General features: G+C 51.5%; 1 protein-coding gene across 1 annotated transcript in view; it reads left to right on the top strand.

Annotated features, from left to right (window-relative positions):
• rbm28 (RNA binding motif protein 28) overlaps positions 1–21,656 on the top strand; it is a 37,605-nt gene extending 15,949 nt beyond the window's left edge. Inside the window, exons 11-19 of the mRNA XM_068005236.1 lie at positions 954–1,027; positions 2,029–2,164; positions 4,034–4,098; positions 4,689–4,844; positions 5,922–6,071; positions 7,463–7,537; positions 10,782–10,996; positions 20,542–20,653; positions 21,264–21,656. Of these exons, the coding sequence (XP_067861337.1) occupies positions 954–1,027; positions 2,029–2,164; positions 4,034–4,098; positions 4,689–4,844; positions 5,922–6,071; positions 7,463–7,537; positions 10,782–10,996; positions 20,542–20,653; positions 21,264–21,401 (1,121 nt within the window). The 3' untranslated portion in view covers positions 21,402–21,656. The remainder of the gene's footprint in view (positions 1–953; positions 1,028–2,028; positions 2,165–4,033; positions 4,099–4,688; positions 4,845–5,921; positions 6,072–7,462; positions 7,538–10,781; positions 10,997–20,541; positions 20,654–21,263) is intronic.
• Positions 21,657–22,223: the final 567 nt, after the last annotated feature.

Below are 22,223 nucleotides of genomic sequence, written 5' to 3'. Positions count from 1 at the left end.
ATCCCTGGTCTGCAATGTGTGAGTTGATCTGAGTTGGGATTGCTGTAATTGGCCTCAGTGAACCTGGGCTAGGGAGGGAAAATCATTGGAGTTTCTGGTCCTGATCACTGTCCAGTCACTCCTGGTGGAAAATGAGATTGGGCTTGGCTGTGATGCACCTCAAAATCAAACAGCCTGCTCATGTTCTCTGTCCAAGTTCACACATGATGAATGTCCACTTAGGTCTACACAAGATGTTTGGTGCCTGTGAAACTGTAACGTCTCATCTGAAAGACGGCACCTCCAACAGTGCAGCACTTCCTCAGCACTGCCCTGAAGTGTATGCCTAGATTTTGGGCTCAAGTCCCTGGAGTGGGACTTGAACCCGCAAGCTTCTGACTCAGAGGTGAGAGTGCTACCACTGAGTGGCTAACACCTCACAGAGTGAATCTTCCTCTACACTGTCCGGTCAAACACTCCCCAAGCAGATATCACACAGGTTCGATACAGAGTAAAGCTCCCTCTTCACTGTCCCATCAAACGCTCCCAGTATAGGCACAGCACGGTTTAGATACAGAGTAAATCTCCCTCTACACTGTCCCATCAAACACTCCCAGGGCAGGTACAGCACGGGTTAGATACAGAGTAAAGCTCCCTCTACACTGTCCCATCAAACACTCCCAGGGCAGGTACAGGGATTAGATACACAGTAAATCTCCCTCTACACTGTCCCATCAAGGTAGGACACTGAAATTATCAGACCGTTCTCCCTAATCTGTGATTCTTTCAGTGGTGACCAGTGACTATCCAACAGGAAGAAATGCTCGGCGCTTGGCCTCGAGCCCAGTCTGTTCCTGAGTTTGTACTGAGCAGTCCTTTGGCCGTGTTTATGGTTCCCTATTTGGGGGAGGGAAGCTGATGTGTGCTGTTTGACCTTTAATTTCTCCTAACCCCTCGATTCCCACCTGTTGCAGGTTGTGCCTTTGTCCAGTTTGTGACGAAGGAATCGGCGCAGAAATGTGTGGAGGCAGCAGAGAGCCAGTGTGAGGTGAGGAACTTGTACCTTTACTCGATGTGAAGAAGTCTTGCTCCTGTCTGCATCCCGACTGTCGGAATCCCGACTCATCACACTCTAACTGATTCCTTCCCAGGACCGTAAAGCTATGGATCGCCTCGCCTCCCCCAGTCTTCACTTTCTCCTGTAAAACACAAGCTTTTGGTCAGTTGACCTTTACTTGTTGATTTATGGCATCTGTTGTCACCCGTTAATGGTATCCTGCACTGTAGGCCCTTCCTCTAGTGCTCATAAGAATGAGACAAGGAGAAGACAAGTCAGTTCGGCCCGTTGAGCTCATTCCTCTACTACCCCAGCACTCGACTCCTTGTCCTTTTGCTTTTCGGGACGGACTTGTATCAGTTGCCTGCACCTCATCCTCACCTCCAGACTCAACTTCTCCAACGCCCCCATTGCACCCACTCCAGTTCATGGACTCTGCCACTTACCTCCTCCAGATTCTTGCTCACCTATTGCTCCCGTCCCTACCAGTCTCATCCCCCGGTGCACTGATTTCAAAATCCCCATCCTCTTTCGTTATTTCCTTCCTGGCTTGGCCTCACCCCACCCACCTCTGCGTCATTCTTCGGACCTTGTCCTACTGCATATGGGTCCTCCATTTCCCGCTGCCGATTGGTGGCAGAGCATTGTACCCCCTCACTTCCTAAACTCCTCCCCCTCGCTACCCACTCTCCCCACCTCCTCGAAACCGTCCTCTTTTCTCATCCCTTCGGTCACTTCCTCTAACTCTGACCCTAACCCTAACCCTGACCCTATCTCTGACCCTGACCCTGACCCTAACCCTGCTTGCTGTCTGAATTCCTCCCCCCTGTGGGATGGTTGCGGCGTCTTGCTGTGCTGGAGGCGCTGTGGTGGTGCGGGTCATTCTGTGGCGGTGCGGCCCAGACTGCGTTTACGGTAGGCGTTCCGCAGCTTTGCCCAGGGTCGCCTCGCTAACGGGTGACTGACACTAACCTTACCTGTTTGACTTCCAGAGCGGAGGCCTCAGGCTGGATGGGCGGAAGCTTAACGTGGTCCTGGCGGTCAGTCGGGAAGAGGCCAAGAAACTGGGTGAGAAGAAGTCAAACAAGCCGTCCGGAACGCGGAACCTGTACCTGGCTCGAGAGGGCTGTAAGTATTTGCGGACGGGGCTGGGAGGGGGAGAGGGTCGGCGGGATTCCCGTTCCCTGCACAGCCCGGTGTGTTAATCAGCTGTCAGTCGTGACTCGGTAGGTAGCACTCTCTCTCTCGCCTCCGAGTCAGCAGGTCGTGGGTTCGAGCCCCACTCCAGAGACTTGAGCCCATAATCCAGGCTAACACTCCCAGTGCAGCACTGAGGAGCACTGCTATGTCGGAGGTGCTGTCTTTCGGATGAGACGTTAAACCGAGGCCCGTCTGCCCTCTCAGGTGGACGTAAAAGATCCCACAGCACTATTTCAAAGAAGAGAAGAGGAGTTCTCCCCAATGTCCTGGCCAATATTTATCCCTCAACCAACATCTGTCGAAAACTTAATTACCTATTATATACAATGCATTAACTCCAAACACTTATTTTCAGACAAGTAAGTATTTATTAAAAGAAACTTGTATACAAGGGAAGGGTATTCTGAGCAATGGTCAGAACAACCTCTTCACTGAACAAAGGAAACAGTTCACGTTTATACAGTTAATTCAGTTACGCCCACCTGTCGTAGAATATGGGTGTACACGTACATTCTTTATTGGTTCAAGTGGTTAGTCAATCAAAATAGGGAACCCACCCTCTGGTTCCTCATGACTGCCTCGTGGTTTTTGAACACCGTCCTGGGAAAGTAATTTTCCTTAATAAACAGTCTTTCTCATCAGTGGGTCTGTACCTAGTCTCAAGGCTATATGGTCATTCAATTCTGTTAGTCAGACAGTTACCAACATAAGCGAACAATAGCGCTTCTGTGTGTCTTTGATGAGAACTAAAACATAAGCTTTCTATTATATTCAGCTGGTCAGTTAATATGGTCAACTATCGATCATGCATTTCTTTTTATGGTTTAAGGGTATTAGAAAATTAATATGGTCAGGTCCACACTTATAGTTTAGGTGTATTAGAAAGTTAATATGGTCAGGTATCTCTTTATGCATTTCCACACATCACTAAAAACATGATCTGGTCATTTATCTCGGCTGTTTGTGGGATCTTGCTGTGCTCAAATTGGCTGTCATATTTCCTACATTACAACAGTGACTACAGTTCCAATAAAAAAAGTTAGTTGACGGTAAAGTGCTGATGGACGGCTTGAGGTCGTGAATGGCACTATGTAAATGCAAGTCCTTTCTATCTTGCTTTAATTAAGGGCTAAAATCAGCATGACACACAAACCTGCAGCTGTGTGTTTCTGCCTTTCTGTTGATGTCTCTCGGAACGTGTGTCCCCTTCATTAATGTTTGAGGTGGGGCTGCTGCCTATTCTGTGTAAATGTCTTTATATATCCTGCAAATCGAAATGAAGTTACTACTGGAAGCATCGGGGGGCGCAGGCGTTAAAAGGAAATTTCATGCAAGGGGTTGTTAGAATGTGGAAGCCATTACCACAAGGGGTTGTTGCTGGGCATTAGATAAACACATGAAGAAAAATATTGACTGATAATTTCTACACTCTAACCCGGTAGTGCCCCCTGCTGTCACCTTGGCTCTAATCAGTTAACTGTACAGACTAAGGATCCAGTCGGGGACTTTCCTGGTCATTATCAGTTCCACGCTGCATGATGCAACTGGACCAGGAACCCTGGCAGACTTTTTCCCCTCCCTTCCCAGCCTAGAGCTGTGCGAGACTGGCTAACTCAGCACAGACTTTGGGATAAAACCTGGGACTTCCAAGGCAGTATGGCTCAGTGCCATACCCGGTAGTGCAGCTACCAGAGCGAGCCACGGTGGGCAGGAGGGAGACATTCTACCCCTGGGCTGTGGTTTTGTCCAGCCCTCCTGGATTTGAGAAGCTTACTAATTTTTTTTTGTTCCTTTCAGTGATTCGAGCTGGAATGAAATCGGCAGAGGGCATGAGTGCCATAGATCTTACCAAGAGAGAGCGGGTGAGTTATCCAGTCATGCCTCAGAATATAAATGGAACCAAGATGCATGTCCGAGTCTCTCTAATACTGTTACCCGTTGTCTCTTTTTCTCTCTCCTTTTTCCATCCTACTCCCCGTTCTCACTGGAATGTGAAAAGAACAGTTTCAACCATGATTTTTAGCAAGGTGTATGTTTTGGAGCAGGGCACTGTAGAGGGAGTTAGATTGATATACCAGCTATCTAACAAGTCTCCCAATATCTGTGGGGCGATGTATTTAATATTGGTGGAAGGCAGTGTACCCATTGGGCAAGCTCGGAAGAGGGAAGGGGGACAAGTTTAACTACTTCACAGAATGAGTGTGTGGACCAGACCTCCCGGGGCAGGGAGGGACAGCGTCAGCAAACTCAAGGGGGAGCTGGATAGATATTTGACAGACGAAGGGAGTCAGGCTGGTGCGCGACACCCAGTCACGCCCGCTGCCGTTCCTGACCCGAAAACTACCTCACCGTTCCCCCCCCCCTGCCCACCAAACATCCTTCTGCAGTGAAACGCACAGGGGTTTTACGCAGGGCTCTGACCCCTCTCAGTTGCTCTTGTTCTGTGTTTTAGTTTGAGGAGCTGAAGCGCCAGAAGCTGAAGGACGTAAATATTTTCGTCTCGCCGACGAGGCTCTGCGTCCACAACATTCCGAAGTCGGTGGCCGACCAACAGCTGCGGAAGCTGTGTTTACAAGCCGCTGGCACAAAGGCCGTGCGGATAAAGGAGGTAAGAGCGGGGGGCCGGGGGGCGGGGGGGGGGGTCACACGGACATGGGAGGGGGACCCTGCTTCAGGAAGGAGAAAACTTGACAGCTGGAAGACTGCGGCTGCAATTGATGTCCTGTCGCTGGCAGTGGGCAGGGGACCAGGGTCCTGTTGAGTAATCGTTTAGTTAATGCGAGTGGGCCCCCTGTGGTGGTGCTCGCGGTAAGTCAGGTGCTACCCGTTTTTAAAGGGACAGGAGCATCATTAACATAAAATGTGTTATTCTGCTGCTAGGCTGACACTGTGCCCCTTTAAGAACCACCAAGTCTAATTTCTGTTAAGTAAGCACTGTGTGAGGTCATCCAGAGTTCATTGCTTTTTTTTATGGTGAGAGGGAAATTTGCAAACTTCAGGCTGCAGGTCAGAACCCAGAATCAAATGCCTGGCTAAAGTCAGCCAGAGGTTACAGACATTCTGGCTCCTGTGTTAATAAAATATATTCTGTTTTTTGAAGTACTTTTATTTTGAAAGATGACAGAAGTTTGCATATAGACAACAACAACTTGCATTTACATAGTGCCTTTACGTAATGAAACGTCCCAAGGTGCTTCACAGGAGAGTTATTGAACAAAATTTGACACTGATCCACATAAGGGGATATTAGGACAGGTGACCAAAAGCTTGGGCAAAGAGGTAGGTTTTAAGGAGCGTCTTAAAGGAGGAGAGAGAGGCGGAGAGGATTAGGGAGGGAATTCCAGAGCTTGGGGCCCAGGCAGCTGAAGGCACGGCCGCCAATGGTGGAGCGATGGAAATTGGGGAGGCCCAAAAGGCCAGAATTGGAGGAGTGCAGAGATCTCAGAGGGTTGTAGGGCTGGAGGAGGTTACAGAGATAGGGAGAGAGGCCTTGGAGGGATTTCAAAACAAGGATGAGAATTTTAAAATCGAGGCGTTACCGGACCGGGAGCCAATGTAGGTCAGCGAGCACAGGGGGTGGGAGAATGGGACCTGGTGTGAGTCAGGATACGGGCAGATAGACACACATGGTATACGAGCCATGTTCTCCAGCTAGCTCACGGCCACCTTTTGTGTCTCCCTTCAGTGTCGGATCATGCGGGATCTACGGACGGCGAAGACGAAAGGGGGAGGGCGCTCTCTTGGCTACGGGTTCGTAGACTTCACGGAACACAGCCATTCCCTGGCAGCTCTGCGCTACCTGAACAATAACCCGGACATCTTCGGGCCAGACAAGGTGAGTGAGGCACTGTGTGGTGTAACGGTGTCACAAGTCCGATTGTGGGGGGGTGGGTGGGGGCCACTGTGTTTTGGCCAGTGCCCTGCGATACGGGACCGCACCAATCAGCTTTGTGACTGGGGCTCCCCTCCTCCCTGGGGACACAGAGAATCCACAGGCTACGTACCCACGGTGCTTTGGGTAGTGTAGTGGGTTAGTCCACCTCCTGGACCTGGGACAGATGCAGCCCAGACGGACTGCTGGGTGTACGTGAAATGAGTTTGGATGTTTCAATCTCAATGTCAGTTCTTATCGGGCCCACAGCACAAAACCCTTGCCCGCTGTCCCAGGTGCTGACTCTTGCTAGGGTTCGGTCCTACTGCACCCTCCGATACTTCACCTGTTCCCCCCCCCAACACAAAATCCAGCACTAAATTGGCGGCCATGATCAGAGTGGTGCCTTCCCCTAGGGGACAATGTTGAGTCTGAGGCACTATGGGCAGAGCAGAGGCAGCTTCACTCTGCCTGACCTGGAACTACTGACGCCAAATCTACCAAACGTAAAACCATAGCTAGGAAGGAAAAACCCCAGTGTTGGCTCTTCAGCCCCTGGTATGCTGCTGGTGACCTGGGTGCAGTTAGACCCTTGGCTGGGATGGTGCATGGGAATGAGGGGAGGGGAATAATAAAATGCGTTCCAGAGCAGAAGAGCTGACTTCTTGCCGTTGAGGTTTCCAAAGGACTTTATTTGTGGAAAGTATCACTCTGCTCCCCCTGGTGGCGCTGTGGTTAACTGCACGCTGCGCTGTGCTACTGAACTGCACAGACCAGAGGGGTCCAGGATTCAACTCTCCGTCTCTCCTGCGTTAGGTAATGTCAGCCTGGGTATCCCTGGCTAGGAAGGGGATTCCCACTCCTGGGTGTGATGCCCCAGCACTCATAGTCTCAGCTTGCATGTGAAGGATGCGCACTCAAGAAAGAGAGAGGTACTGTCAGGGATCCTGCCTTGTATCACAGCACCTTCAGGAGAGAAGGATTGGGAGGGTGTGGGGGGAAATAAAATGCACAATTTAAATGAAAAGGGTTTTACGTTTCCTAGGTATTTTTTTGCACTATGTCCCTGCTGGTCCATTGCTGGCAGCACAGAGTTTCCTGAGCATGGTGAAACACACAGCTGTTACGGTACTGATACCCGTTGGGGAAGGTGGGATTGGGCTGCTGGAGGATTGACAGCAGCAGGCCTCGCCGCATTGACCCTGGGGTCACCTCAGAGGCCAACCACAGGGACTGGATCAGATTGTGTGGCATTTAATGTTGAATCTGTGCAGGGTCTCTAATCTGATTCTGTTGTACTTTTCTCTCTCTCCACACACACACACACACACACACACACACACACACTGGTACAGAGGCCGATCGTGGAGTTCTCACTGGAGGATCGCAGGAAGCTGAAGATAAAAGAGATGCGAGCACAGCACAGCCTGGTAAGGGGCGGGGAGGAGGGCGCTTTCTGCAGCACTGTTTGCCCATCAGTCGTGGGGAGTTCCAACACTGAAAGGGAACATTGAGTTTAATATAAACTATTGAAACGGGGAACGAGGGAGCATAGGAACAGGAGGAGGCCATTTAGCCCCTCAAGCCTGTTCCGCCATTCAATGAGATCATGGCTGATCTGTGACCTAACTCCATATACCCACCTTAGCCCCATATTCCTTAATACCTTTGGTTAACAAAAATCTATCAATCTCAGATTTAAAATTAACAATTGAGCTAGCATCAACTGCCGTTTGCAGAAGAGAGTTCCAAACCTCTACCACCCTTTGTGTGTAGAAGTGTTTCCTAACTTCACTCCTGAAAGTCCTGGCTCTAATTTTTAGGCTATGTCCCCTAGTCATAGAAACATAGAAAATATGAGCAAGAGGAGGCCATTCGGCCCTTCGGGCCTGCTCCGCCATTCAAAATGATCATGGCTGATCGTCTAACTCAGTATCCTGTTCCCGCTTTTTCCCCATATCCCTTGATCCCTTTAGCATTAAGAAATATATCTATCTCCTTCTTGAATACACCTAATGACTTGGCCTCCACTGCCTTCTGTGGTAGAGAATTCCACAGGTTCACCACCCTCTGAGTGAAGAAATTTCTCCTCATCTCGGTTCTAAATGGCATACCCCGTATCTTGAGACTGTGACCCCTGGTTCTGGACTCCCCAGCCATCGGGAACATCCTCCCTGCATCTAGTCTGTCTAGCCCTGTTAGGATTTTATATGTTTTGATGAGATCATCTCTCATTCTTCTAAACTCTAGTGAATATAGGCCTAGTCGACTCAATCTCTCCTCATATGTCAGTCCTGCCATCCCAGCAATCAGTCTGGTAAACCTTCGTTGCACTCCCTCCATGGCAAGGACATCCTTCCTCAGATAAGGAGACCAAAACTGCATACAATACTCCAGATGTGGTCTCACCAAGGCCCTGTATAACTGCAGTAAGACATCCCTGTTCTTGTACTCAAATCCTCTTGCAATGAAGGCCAACATACCATTCGCCTTCCTAACTGCTTGCTGCACCTGAGTGCTCGCTTTCAGCGACTGGTGTACAAGGACACCCAGGTCTCGTTGCACCTCCCCTTTTCCCATTCTATCACCATTCAGATAATCTGCCTTTCTGTTTTTACAACCAAAGTGGATAACCTCACATTTATCCACATTATACTGCATCTGCCATGTTCTTGCCCACTCACCCAACTTGTCTAAATCACTTTGGAGCCTCTTTGCATCCTCCTCACAGCTCACATTCCACCCCAGCTTTGTGTCGTCTGCAAACTTGGAAATGTTACATTTAGTTCCCTCATCCAAATCATTGATATATATTGTGAATAGCTGGGGCCCAAGCACTGATCCCTGCGGTACCCCACTAGTCACTGCCTGCCACCCGGAAAAAGACCTGTTTATTCCCACTCTCTGTTTCCTGTCTGTCAACCAATTCTCAATCCGTGCCAGTATATTCCCCCCAGTCCCATATGCTTTAATTTTGCTAAATTAGTCCTAGACTCTCCAACCAGCGGAAATAGTTTCTCTGTATCTATCCTATCAGTTCCCCTTGATATCTTAAAAACTTCATTGAAAGCACCTGTTAATCTTCAGGGGATTCCAGGGAATACAACCCTAGTTTGTAAATTCTCTCCTCGTAACTTAAGCCTGTGCCGGCTCTTTGAAAGAGCTATCCAATTAGTCCCGCTCTCCCTGCTCTTTCCCCATGGCCCTGCAATTTTTTGCTTTTCAGGTATTTATCCAATTCCCTTTTGAAAGTTACTATTAAATCTGCTTGCAGCACACTCCAGATCATAACAACACGCTGCGTAAAAAAACTTCTCCTCATCTCCCCTCTGGCTTTTTTGCAATTACCTTAAATCTGTGTCCTCTGGCGACTGACCCTCCTGCCAGTGGAAACAGTTTCTCCCCATCTACCCTATCAAAACCATTAATGATTTGAGCATCTTCATGAAATCTCCCCATAACCCTCTCTGCTCTAAGGAGAACCATCCCAGCTTCTCCAGTCTCTCCACGTAACTGAAGTCCCTCATCCCTGGTCCCATTCCAGTAAATCTCCCCTGGTTAATCTGCCTTTGGTTGCAAAGAGCTTTGGGCATGTACTGAGTTTGTGATAAGATGCTATATAAATGCAAGTTCCTTTCTTGCTTAACATTCGCAGCAAGCTTTTTTTGCCCACTGTTTCAATGAAGGCATTAAAGCCCCTGGGCTCCTAATACCACAGCATGGGGGATGATTTTAACCCCTGAGAACGGGTGGGTTGGGGGCGGGTGGGAGTTGAAAATAGTTATTTTTTGGGTCGCGACCGCAACCCGGCTTCACTTCCGGGATTAATGTGGGCGTGTAAAAGTACAGGCTTCCCACTGGGAATGCAAAGTCTGAAAAGTGTGCAGTTGCAACTCAAAAAAACAACAATTTTCAACTCCCACCTGCCCTTAGGGGTTAAAATCACCCCCATGATGTCCAATTTGAGCTCCCTCTCTCTCTTTAAGTGTAAATGCTGCTGTGTCCCTCTCCAGCCACCGGAGGGTGCTGTCACACTGCTGGAGCTCAGCTGGAGACTGGTGAGGAACAGCTGTTTAACGAGGAGGGGGGAGAGGGGAGGGGAGGGGGAGAGGGGAGGGGAGGGGAGGGGGAGAGGGGAGGGGAGGGGAGGGGGAGAGGGGAGGGGAGGGGAGGGGGAGAGGGGAGGGGAGGGGAGGGGGGAGGGGGAGAGGGGAGGGGAGGGGGGAGCTGTGTCCCGAAGGGGGGTGGGGGGAGGGAAGATGTGTCCCCGGGGTGGGGGGAGCTGTGTCCCCGGGGTGGGGGGAGCTGTGTCCCCGGGGTGGGGGGAGCTGTGTCCCGAACGGGGGTGGGGGGAGGGAAGATGTGTCCCCGGGGTGGGGGGAGCTGTGTCCCCGGGGTGGGGGGAGCTGTGTCCCCGGGGTGGGGGGGGGGAGCTGTGTCCCCGATGGGGGGGGGGGAGCTGTGTCCCCGATGGGGGGGGGGGAGCTGTGTCCCTGAGGGGGGGGGAGGGGGGAGCTGTGTCCCCGAGGGGGGTGGGGGGATGGAAGCTGTGTCCGGGGGGGCGGGGTGGCTGTGTCCCTGATCTATTCGATCGTCTGAAAGCTGAATGATACTTAAAAAAATAATATTTAGTAGTTCACTGGGTCTGAAATACTTTTTTCTTCCTTTGAACAGCAGAAACAGCAGCTTAAAGCAGGAGGAACCGTTCCGGCCCAGTCGGGCAAACCCCCGAGTGTCCACCAGCGGCCCACCCCCCCAGCAAACCCACAAGGCAGCAAACCGTGGTCAGGATTTCACACCAAGCCCGAAGTCGAGGAGGTGGAGCTGGCCAATGGCAAGAAGCGGAAGAAGGTGCTGCCCCTGCCATCGCACAGAGGCCCCAAAATCCGGTGAGAGGTTGTGCCTGGGAGTGAGTCTGGGGTGGGGGGACGGGGCTCCCTGGGTCAGCACTCCCTGCTTGTAGCAGTGCTCCACCTCGCTCGGTCCTGTGTGCACAGGGTCCCGGTCACGAGAGGTGGGGGGATGCTCTCTGTTGGAGCGGGTGTGTTGCTTTGGTCACCACCTACTCACAGGAAGAGTATTACTGCCAGGCAGAAATGTGTTTCCCGGGAATAGGGAATTTCAGCTCTGAGGAAGGGCGAAGGAACTTGGATTGGTTTTCCCCAGAAAAGAGAGTTTGAGTTTGAATTGAAGTTTTCCAGGTCATAAAGGGGGAGTTGATTGGCTCAGTGGGCAGCACTCTCAGCTCGGAGTCAGAAAGTCAAGGGTTCAAGCCCCACTCCAGAGATTTGAACACAAAATCTAGGCATAATATCTCACCTACACACCCGGTCACTGTGTAACACCTGGAATATCTCACCTACACACCCGGTCACTGTGTAACACCTGGAATATCTCACCTGCACACGCGGTCACTGTGTAACACCTGGAATATCTCACCTACACACCCGGTCACTGTGTAACACCTGGAATATCTCACCTACACACCCGGTCACTGTGTAACACCTGGAATATCTCACCTACACACCCGGTCACTGTGTAACACCTGGAATATCTCACCTACACACCCGGTCACTGTGTAACACCTGGAATATCTCACCTACACACCCGGTCACTGTGTAACACCTGGAATATCTCACCTACACACCCGGTCACTGTGTAACACCTGGAATATCTCACCTACACACCCGGTCACTGTGTAACACCTGGAATATCTCACCTACACACGCGGTCACTGTGTAACACCTGGAATATCTCACCTACACACGCGGTCACTGTGTAACACCTGGAATATCTCACCTACACACCCGGTCACTGTGTAACACCTGGAATATCTCACCTACACACCCGGTCACTGTGTAACACCTGGAATATCTCACCTACACACCCGGTCACTGTGTAACACCTGGAATATCTCACCTACACACGCGGTCACTGTGTAACACCTGGAATATCTCACCAACACACGCGGTCACTGTGTAACACCTGGAATATCTCACCTACACACGCGGTCACTGTGTAACACCTGGAATATCTCACCTACACACCCGGTCACTGTGTAACACCTGGAATATCTCACCTACACACGCGGTCACTGTGTAACACCTGGAATATCTCACCTACACACGCGGTCACTGTGTAACACCTGGAATATCTCACCTACACACGCGGTCACTGTGTAACACCTGGAATATCTCACCTACACACGCGGCCACTGTGTAACACCTGAAATATCTCACCTACACACGCGGTCACTGTGTAACACCTGGAATATCTCACCTACACACGCGGTCACTGTGTAACACCTGGAATATCTCACCTACACACGCGGTCACTGTGTAACACCTGGAATATCTCACCTACACACGCGGTCACTGTGTAACACCTGGAATATCTCACCTACACACTCGGTCACTGTGTAACACCTGGAATATCTCACCTACACACTCGGTCACTGTGTAACACCTGGAATATCTCACCTACACACGCGGTCACTGTGTAACACCTGGAATATCTCACCTACACACGCGGTCACTGTGTAACACCTGGAATATCTCACCTACACACGCGGTCACTGTGTAACACCTGGAATATCTCACCTGCACACGCGGTCACTGTGTAACACCTGGAATATCTCACCTACACACGCGGTCACTGTGTAACACCTGGAATATCTCACCTGCACACGCGGTCACTGTGTAACACCTGGAATATCTCACCTACACACGCGGTCACTGTGTAACACCTGGAATATCTCACCTGCACACCCGGTCACTGTGTAACACCTGGAATATCTCACCTACACACGCGGTCACTGTGTAACACCTGGAATATCTCACCTACACACGCGGTCACTGTGTAACACCTGGAATATCTCACCTACACACGCGGTCACTGTGTAACACCTGGAATATCTCACCTACACACGCGGTCACTGTGTAACACCTGGAATATCTCACCTACACACGCGGTCACTGTGTAACACCTGGAATATCTCACCTACACACGCGGTCACTGTGTAACACCTGGAATATCTCACCTACACACCCGGTCACTGTGTAACACCTGGAATATCTCACCTACACACGCGGTCACTGTGTAACACCTGGAATATCTCACCTACACACGCGGTCACTGTGTAACACCTGGAATATCTCACCTACACATGCGGTCACTGTGTAACACCTGGAATATCTCACCTACACACGCGGTCACTGTGTAGCACCTGGAATATCTCACCTACACACCCGGTCACTGTGCAACACCTGGAATATCTCACCTGCACACGCGGTCACTGTGTAACACCTGGAATATCTCACCTACACACGCGGTCATTGTGTAACACCTGGAATATCTCACCTACACACACGGTCACTGTGTAACACCTGGAATATCTCACCTACACACCCGGTCACTGTGTAACACCTGGAATATCTCACCTACACACGCGGTCACTGTGTAACACCTGGAATATCTCACCTACACACCCGGTCACTGTGTAACACCTGGAATATCTCACCTACACACGCGGTCACTGTGTAACACCTGGAATATCTCACCTACACACCCGGTCACTGTGTAACACCTGGAATATCTCACCTACACACGCGGTCACTGTGTAACACCTGGAATATCTCACCTACACACGCGGTCACTGTGTAACACCTGGAATATCTCACCTACACACCCGGTCACTGTGTAACACCTGGAATATCTCACCTACACACGCGGTCACTGTGTAACACCTGGAATATCTCACCAACACACGCGGTCACTGTGCAACACCTGGAATATCTTACCTACACACGCGGTCACTGTGTAACACCTGGAATATCTCACCTACACACCCGGTCACTGTGTAACACCTGGAATATCTCACCTACACACGCGGTCACTGTGTAACACCTGGAATATCTCACCTACACACGCGGTCACTGTGTAACACCTGGAATATCTCACCTACACACCCGGTCACTGTGTAACACCTGGAATATCTCACCTGCACACCCGGTCACTGTGTAACACCTGGAATATCTCACCGACACACCCGGTCACTGTGTAACACCTGGAATATCTCACCTACACACGCGGTCACTGTGTAACACCTGGAATATCTCACCTACACACCCGGTCACTGTGTAACACCTGGAATATCTCACCTACACACGCGGTCACTGTGTAACACCTGGAATATCTCACCTACACACGCGGTCACTGTGTAACACCTGGAATATCTCACCTACACACCCGGTCACTGTGTAACACCTGGAATATCTCACCTACACACCCGGTCACTGTGTAACACCTGGAATATCTCACCTACACACGCGGTCACTGTGTAACACCTGGAATATCTCATCTACACACGCGGTCACTGTGTAACACCTGGAATATCTCACCTACACACGCGGTCACTGTGTAACACCTGGAATATCTCACCTACACACGCGGTCACTGTGTAACACCTGGAATATCTCACCTACACACGCGGTCACTGTGTAACACCTGGAATATCTCACCTACACACGCGGTCACTGTGTAACACCTGGAATATCTCACCTACACACGCGGTCACTGTGTAACACCTGGAATATCTCACCTACACACGCGGTCACTGTGTAACACCTGGAATATCTCACCTACACACGCGGTCACTGTGTAACACCTGGAATATCTCACCTACACACGCGGTCACTGTGTAACACCTGGAATATCTCACCTACACACGCGGTCACTGTGTAACACCTGGAATATCTCACCTACACACCCGGTCACTGTGTAACACCTGGAATATCTCACCTACACACGCGGTCACTGTGTAACACCTGGAATATCTCACCTACACACGCGGTCACTGTGTAACACGTGGAATATCTCACCTACACACCCGGTCACTGTGTAACACCTGGAATATCTCACCTACGCACGCGGTCACTGTGTAACACCTGGAATATCTCACCTACACACGCGGTCACTGTGTAACACCTGGAATATCTCACCTACACATGCGGTCACTGTGTAACACCTGGAATATCTCACCTACACACGCGGTCACTGTGTAGCACCTGGAATATCTCACCTACACACCCGGTCACTGTGCAACACCTGGAATATCTCACCTGCACACGCGGTCACTGTGTAACACCTGGAATATCTCACCTACACACGCGGTCACTGTGTAACACCTGGAATATCTCACCTACACACACGGTCACTGTGTAACACCTGGAATATCTCACCTACACACGCGGTCACTGTGTAACACCTGGAATATCTCACCTACACACGCGGTCACTGTGTAACACCTGGAATATCTCACCTACACACGCGGTCACTGTGTAACACCTGGAATATCTCACCTACACACGCGGTCACTGTGTAACACCTGGAATATCTCACCAACACACCCGGTCACTGTGTAACACCTGGAATATCTCACCTACACACGCGGTCACTGTGTAACACCTGGAATATCTCACCTACACACGCGGTCACTGTGTAACACCTGGAATATCTCACCTACACACGCGGTCACTGTGTAACACCTGGAATATCTCACCTACACACGCGGTCACTGTGTAACACCTGGAATATCTCACCTACACACGCGGTCACTGTGCAACACCTGGAATATCTCACCTACACACGCGGTCACTGTGTAACACCTGGAATATCTCACCTACACACGCGGTCACTGTGTAACACCTGGAATATCTCACCTACACACGCGGTCACTGTGTAACACCTGGAATATCTCACCGACACACGCGGTCACTGTGTAACACGTGGAATATCTCACCTACACACGCGGTCACTGTGTAACACCTGGAATATCTCACCTACACACCCGGTCACTGTGTAACACCTGGAATATCTCACCTACACACGCGGTCACTGTGTAACACCTGGAATATCTCACCGACACACGCGGTCACTGTGTAACACCTGGAATATCTCACCTACACACGCGGTCACTGCGTAACACCTGGAATATCTCACCTACACACGCGGTCACTGCGTAACACCTGGAATATCTCTCCTACACACGCGGTCACTGCGTAACACCTGGAATATCTCACCTACACACGCGGTCACTGTGTAACACCTGGAATATCTCTCCTACACACGCGGTCACTGTGTAACACCTGGAATATCTCACCTACACACGCGGTCACGGTGTAACACCTGGAATATCTCACCTGCACACGCGGTCACTGTGTAACACCTGGAATATCTCACCTACACACGCGGTCACTGTGTAACACCTGGAATATCTCACCTACACACGCGGTCACTGTGTAACACCTGGAATATCTCACCTACACACGCGGTCACTGTGTAACACCTGGAATATCTCACCTACACACGCGGTCACTGTGGAACACCTGGAATATCTCACCTACACACGCGGTCACTGTGTAACACCTGGAATATCTCACCTACACACGCGGTCACTGTGTAACACCTGGAATATCTCACCTACACACTCGGTCACTGTGTAACACCTGGAATATCTCACCTACACACGCGGTCACTGTGTAACACCTGGAATATCTCACCTACACACGCGGTCACTGTGTAACACCTGGAATATCTCACCTACACACGCGGTCACTGTGTAACACCTGGAATATCTCACCTACACACGCGGTCACTGTGTAACACCTGGAATATCTCACCTGCACACGCGGTCTCTGTGTAACACCTGGAATATCTCACCTGCACACGCGGTCACTGTGTAACACCTGGAATATCTCACCTGCACACGCGGTCACTGTGTAACACCTGGAATATCTCACCTGCACACGCGGTCACTGTGTAACACCTGGAATATCTCACCTACACACGCGGTCACTGTGTAACACCTGGAATATCTCACCTGCACACGCGGTCACTGTGTAACACCTGGAATATCTCACCTGCACACGCGGTCACTGTGTAACACCTGGAATATCTCACCTGCACACGCGGTCACTGTGTAACACCTGGAATATCTCACCTACACACGCGGTCACTGTGTAACACCTGGAATATCTCACCTACACACGCGGTCACTGTGTAACACCTGGAATATCTCACCTACACACGCGGTCACTGTGTAACACCTGGAATATCTCACCGACACACGCGGTCACTGTGTAACACCTGGAATATCTCACCTACACACGCGGTCACTGTGTAACACCTGGAATATCTCACCTACACACGCGGTCACTGTGTAACACCTGGAATATCTCACCTGCACACGCGGTCACTGTGTAACACCTGGAATATCTCACCTGCACACCCGGTCACTGTGCAACACCTGGAATATCTCACCTACACACGCGGTCACTGTGTAACACCTGGAATATCTCACCTACACACGCGGCCACTGTGTAACACCTGGAATATCTCACCTGCACACGCGGTCACTGTGTAACACCTGGAATATCTCACCTGCACACGCGGTCACTGTGTAACACCTGGAATATCTCACCTGCACACGCGGTCACTGTGTAACACCTGGAATATCTCACCTGCACACGCGGTCACTGTGTAACACCTGGAATATCTCACCTACACACGCGGTCACTGTGTAACACCTGGAATATCTCACCTACACACGCGGTCACTGTGTAACACCTGGAATATCTCACCGACACACGCGGTCACTGTGTAACACCTGGAATATCTCACCTACACACGCGGTCACTGTGTAACACCTGGAATATCTCACCTACACACGCGGTCACTGTGTAACACCTGGAATATCTCACCTGCACACGCGGTCACTGTGTAACACCTGGAATATCTCACCTGCACACCCGGTCACTGTGCAACACCTGGAATATCTCACCTGCACACGCGGTCACTGTGCAACACCTGGAATATCTCACCTACACACGCGGTCACTGTGCAACACCTGGAATATCTCAGCTACACACGCGGTCACTGTGCAACACCTGGAATATCTCACCTACACACGCGGTCACTGTGCAACACCTGGAATATCTCACCTACACACGCGGTCACTGTGTAACACCTGGAATATCTCACCTACACACGCGGTCACTGTGTAACACCTGGAATATCTCACCTGCACACGCGGTCACTGTGTAACACCTGGAATATCTCACCTGCACACGCGGTCACTGTGTAACACCTGGAATATCTCACCTGCACACGCGGTCACTGTGTAACACCTGGAATATCTCACCTACACACGCGGTCACTGTGTAACACCTGGAATATCTCACCTACACACGCGGTCACTGTGTAACACCTGGAATATCTCACCTACACACGCGGTCACTGTGTAACACCTGGAATATCTCACCTACACACGCGGTCACTGTGTAACACCTGGAATATCTCACCTACACACGCGGTCACTGTGTAACACCTGGAATATCTCACCTACACACTCGGTCACTGTGTAACACCTGGAATATCTCACCTACACACGCGGTCACTGTGTAACACCTGGAATATCTCACCTACACACCCGGTCACTGTGTAACACCTGGAATATCTCACCTACACACCCGGTCACTGTGTAACACCTGGAATATCTCACCTACACACGCGGTCACTGTGTAACACCTGGAATATCTCACCTACACACTCGGTCACTGTGTAACACCTAGAATATCTCACCTACACACTCGGTCACTGTGTAACACCTGGAATATCTCACCTGCACACGCGGTCACTGTGTAACACCTGGAATATCTCACCTACACACTCGGTCACTGTGTAACACCTGGAATATCTCACCTACACACGCGGTCACTGTGTAACACCTGGAATATCTCACCTACACACTCGGTCACTGTGTAACACCTGGAATATCTCACCTACACACGCGGTCACTGTGTAACACCTGGAATATCTCACCTACACACTCGGTCACTGTGTAACACCTGGAATATCTCACCTGCACACACGGTCACTGTGTAACACCTGGAATATCTCACCTACACACGCGGTCACTGTGTAACACCTGGAATATCTCACCTACACACCCGGTCACTGTGTAACACCTGGAATATCTCACCTACACACCCGGTCACTGTGTAACACCTGGAATATCTCACCTGCACACGCGGTCACTGTGTAACACCTGGAATATCTCACCTGCACACGCGGTCACTGTGTAACACCTGGAATATCTCACCTACACACGCGGTCACTGTGTAACACCTGGAATATCTCACCTACACACGCGGTCACTGTGTAACACCTGGAATATCTCACCTACACACGCGGTCACTGTGTAACACCTGGAATATCTCACCTACACACGCGGTCACTGTGTAACACCTGGAATATCTCACCTACACACGCGGTCACTGTGTAACACCTGGAATATCTCACCTACACACTCGGTCACTGTGTAACACCTGGAATATCTCACCTACACACGCGGTCACTGTGTAACACCTGGAATATCTCACCTACACACCCGGTCACTGTGTAACACCTGGAATATCTCACCTACACACCCGGTCACTGTGTAACACCTGGAATATCTCACCTACACACGCGGTCACTGTGTAACACCTGGAATATCTCACCTACACACTCGGTCACTGTGTAACACCTAGAATATCTCACCTACACACTCGGTCACTGTGTAACACCTGGAATATCTCACCTGCACACGCGGTCACTGTGTAACACCTGGAATATCTCACCTACACACTCGGTCACTGTGTAACACCTGGAATATCTCACCTACACACGCGGTCACTGTGTAACACCTGGAATATCTCACCTACACACTCGGTCACTGTGTAACACCTGGAATATCTCACCTACACACGCGGTCACTGTGTAACACCTGGAATATCTCACCTACACACTCGGTCACTGTGTAACACCTGGAATATCTCACCTGCACACACGGTCACTGTGTAACACCTGGAATATCTCACCTACACACGCGGTCACTGTGTAACACCTGGAATATCTCACCTACACACCCGGTCACTGTGTAACACCTGGAATATCTCACCTACACACCCGGTCACTGTGTAACACCTGGAATATCTGAGCCTGTATCATTGCTGGTATCGGTTCCCTCTGGTGGCAGGTGGTCACACTGCAGCTAATGCTTGTGCTGAGTGGATTTGCTCTACTTGTAAATGTTTCCTCCTAATTTGATCCCTGCCCCCCCCCCCACCCCCCGCGAGCTTTCTATATCTTGGGGCCTTGCCTCGTTGGACGGGTGCCTCCCCCGACCCCAGTACGGTGCGACCAGCTGGTGCTCATTGTGCGGGCACAGCGTGGGGAGAATCGGGGACAGAGCTGGCAGTCTGAGCACTGGCAAGGGGAGGGAGGGGGATCCTGGTGATAAACAATACTGGTGTGTTCCCCCCCCCGCACCCCCCCTGCACACAGAGCGCTCGCTGCGATTAACCTGTGGCCTCTGAATCGTTCCTCGTTGCAGAAAACGGGATAAAGGGAAGCAGCTGCAGCCCAAGAAGGTGAAAGTGCAGCCGAGCCGGGCGGAGAGGGTGAAGAATACTGTTGCGGTGAAGCAGGCGCCGGCCAAAAAACAGGTGAGGGGCCGTGCCGGGGGGGAGGGAGACTGTACCGAGGTGGGGAACGGTACAGAGACCAGAGAGCCCAGGGTCGGTTCCCGGCCTGCGTTGAGTTAGCTGATTTCTGAGGTTACGCTGCAATTGCCCCCAGTGGCTCTTGGTGAGGAGAGAGGGGTGTGGGGATGAATCAGCCAGGGGGGGTTTTCCTGCTTCGGATCGCGGTCCAGTGACTCCTGCAGGAAAGTGCTCCGTCCGTGGATCTTGGCTGGATGGGACCCAGCTGGGCCGCGCCGGCTTTCCGCTATCAAATATCCAACCGACACTCACTGCCTGCGCTCACCCGTGGAAGGAGGGCCATTTTGGTGAGGTCTCGGAGGCTTCCACGTGCCTGTGGAATTGTACCCCGGCCATGGTTGCGGCGGGAGGAGCAGGGGGGGGGGATGAAAATCGGAGGCCAGAGAAATACCTGGGAAGGTTGGAGTTTTCGGGTTGGGATGAGGCGAGTGAACCCTGGCTGGATTCCCTCTCCCCTGGCCCCAGGGCCACTGAGGCTTACAATAAATTTTTCGATGGGCCCTTCGTGTATTTTTCACCACTTTTCTTGTTTTCCTCCTTTTCAAACCCAAAGGGCGCAAAGAACAACAAAAGTAAACGGGACAAGGAAGAGACACGGTTCAACTCGCTGGTCGAGCAGTACAAGAAGAAGCTGCTGGGAGCAGCCCCCGCCTCCTCTCCCATGAAGAAAAGCAAATGGTTTCAGGACTAGAGCAGCGTGTTGGGGGAGCTCTCTCCCACCTCGGGACTTCTCGCAGGACAGGCCTGGCCCGAGCCTCAGGCTGCAGGCTCCCGCGCAAGACGCCTTTTACTGCCCAAGTTCTCGGACCCAACCTCATTAGCGGATTCTGCGAGGGCCGCGCGCTGAGCCTCGACTGTTATCCTCACGTCCCCCTGACTGTTCACGGGGAGAGTTCAGCTCAGTGCAGGATTTGGTTGGGGGGGGGGTCTTAACTGGAGACTGAGGTCCAGCCTGGTGGGGGGGGGGGGGGGAAGGGGTGTGCGGGTTCGCGTGTGCGGGTGTGTGCTCGCGTGTGCGGGTGTGTGCTCGCGTGTGCGGGTGTGTGCTCGCGTGTGCGGGTGTGTGTTCGGATGTTTGCGTGCGTGTGTGGGTGCGTGTTTGCGTGTGGGTGCGTGTTTGCGTGTGGGTGCGTGTTTGCGTGTGGGTGCGTGTTTGCGTGTGGGTGCGTGTTTGCGTGTGGGTGCGTGTTTGCGTGTGGGTGCGTGTTTGCGTGTGGGTGCGTGTTTGCGTGTGGGTGCGTGTTTGCGTGTGGGTGCGTGTTTGCGTGTGGGTGCGTGTTTGCGTGTGGGTGCGTGTTTGCGTGTGGGTGCGTGTTTGCGTGTGGGTGCGTGTTTGCGTGTGGGTGCGTGTTTGCGTGTGGGTGCGTGTTTGCGTGTGGGTGCGTGTTTGCGTGTGGGTGCGTGTTTGCGTGTGGGTGCGTGTTTGCGTGTGTTTGCGTGTGGGTGCGTGTTTGCGTGTGGGTGCGTGTTTGCGTGTGGGTGCGTGTTTGCGTGTGGGTGCGTGTTTGCGTGT

This window comes from Heptranchias perlo, chromosome 24 (genome assembly GCF_035084215.1).
Source record: "Heptranchias perlo isolate sHepPer1 chromosome 24, sHepPer1.hap1, whole genome shotgun sequence".
NCBI classification, from domain to species: domain Eukaryota; kingdom Metazoa; phylum Chordata; class Chondrichthyes; order Hexanchiformes; family Hexanchidae; genus Heptranchias; species Heptranchias perlo.
This window is presented reverse-complemented; position numbering and strand designations above follow the sequence as displayed.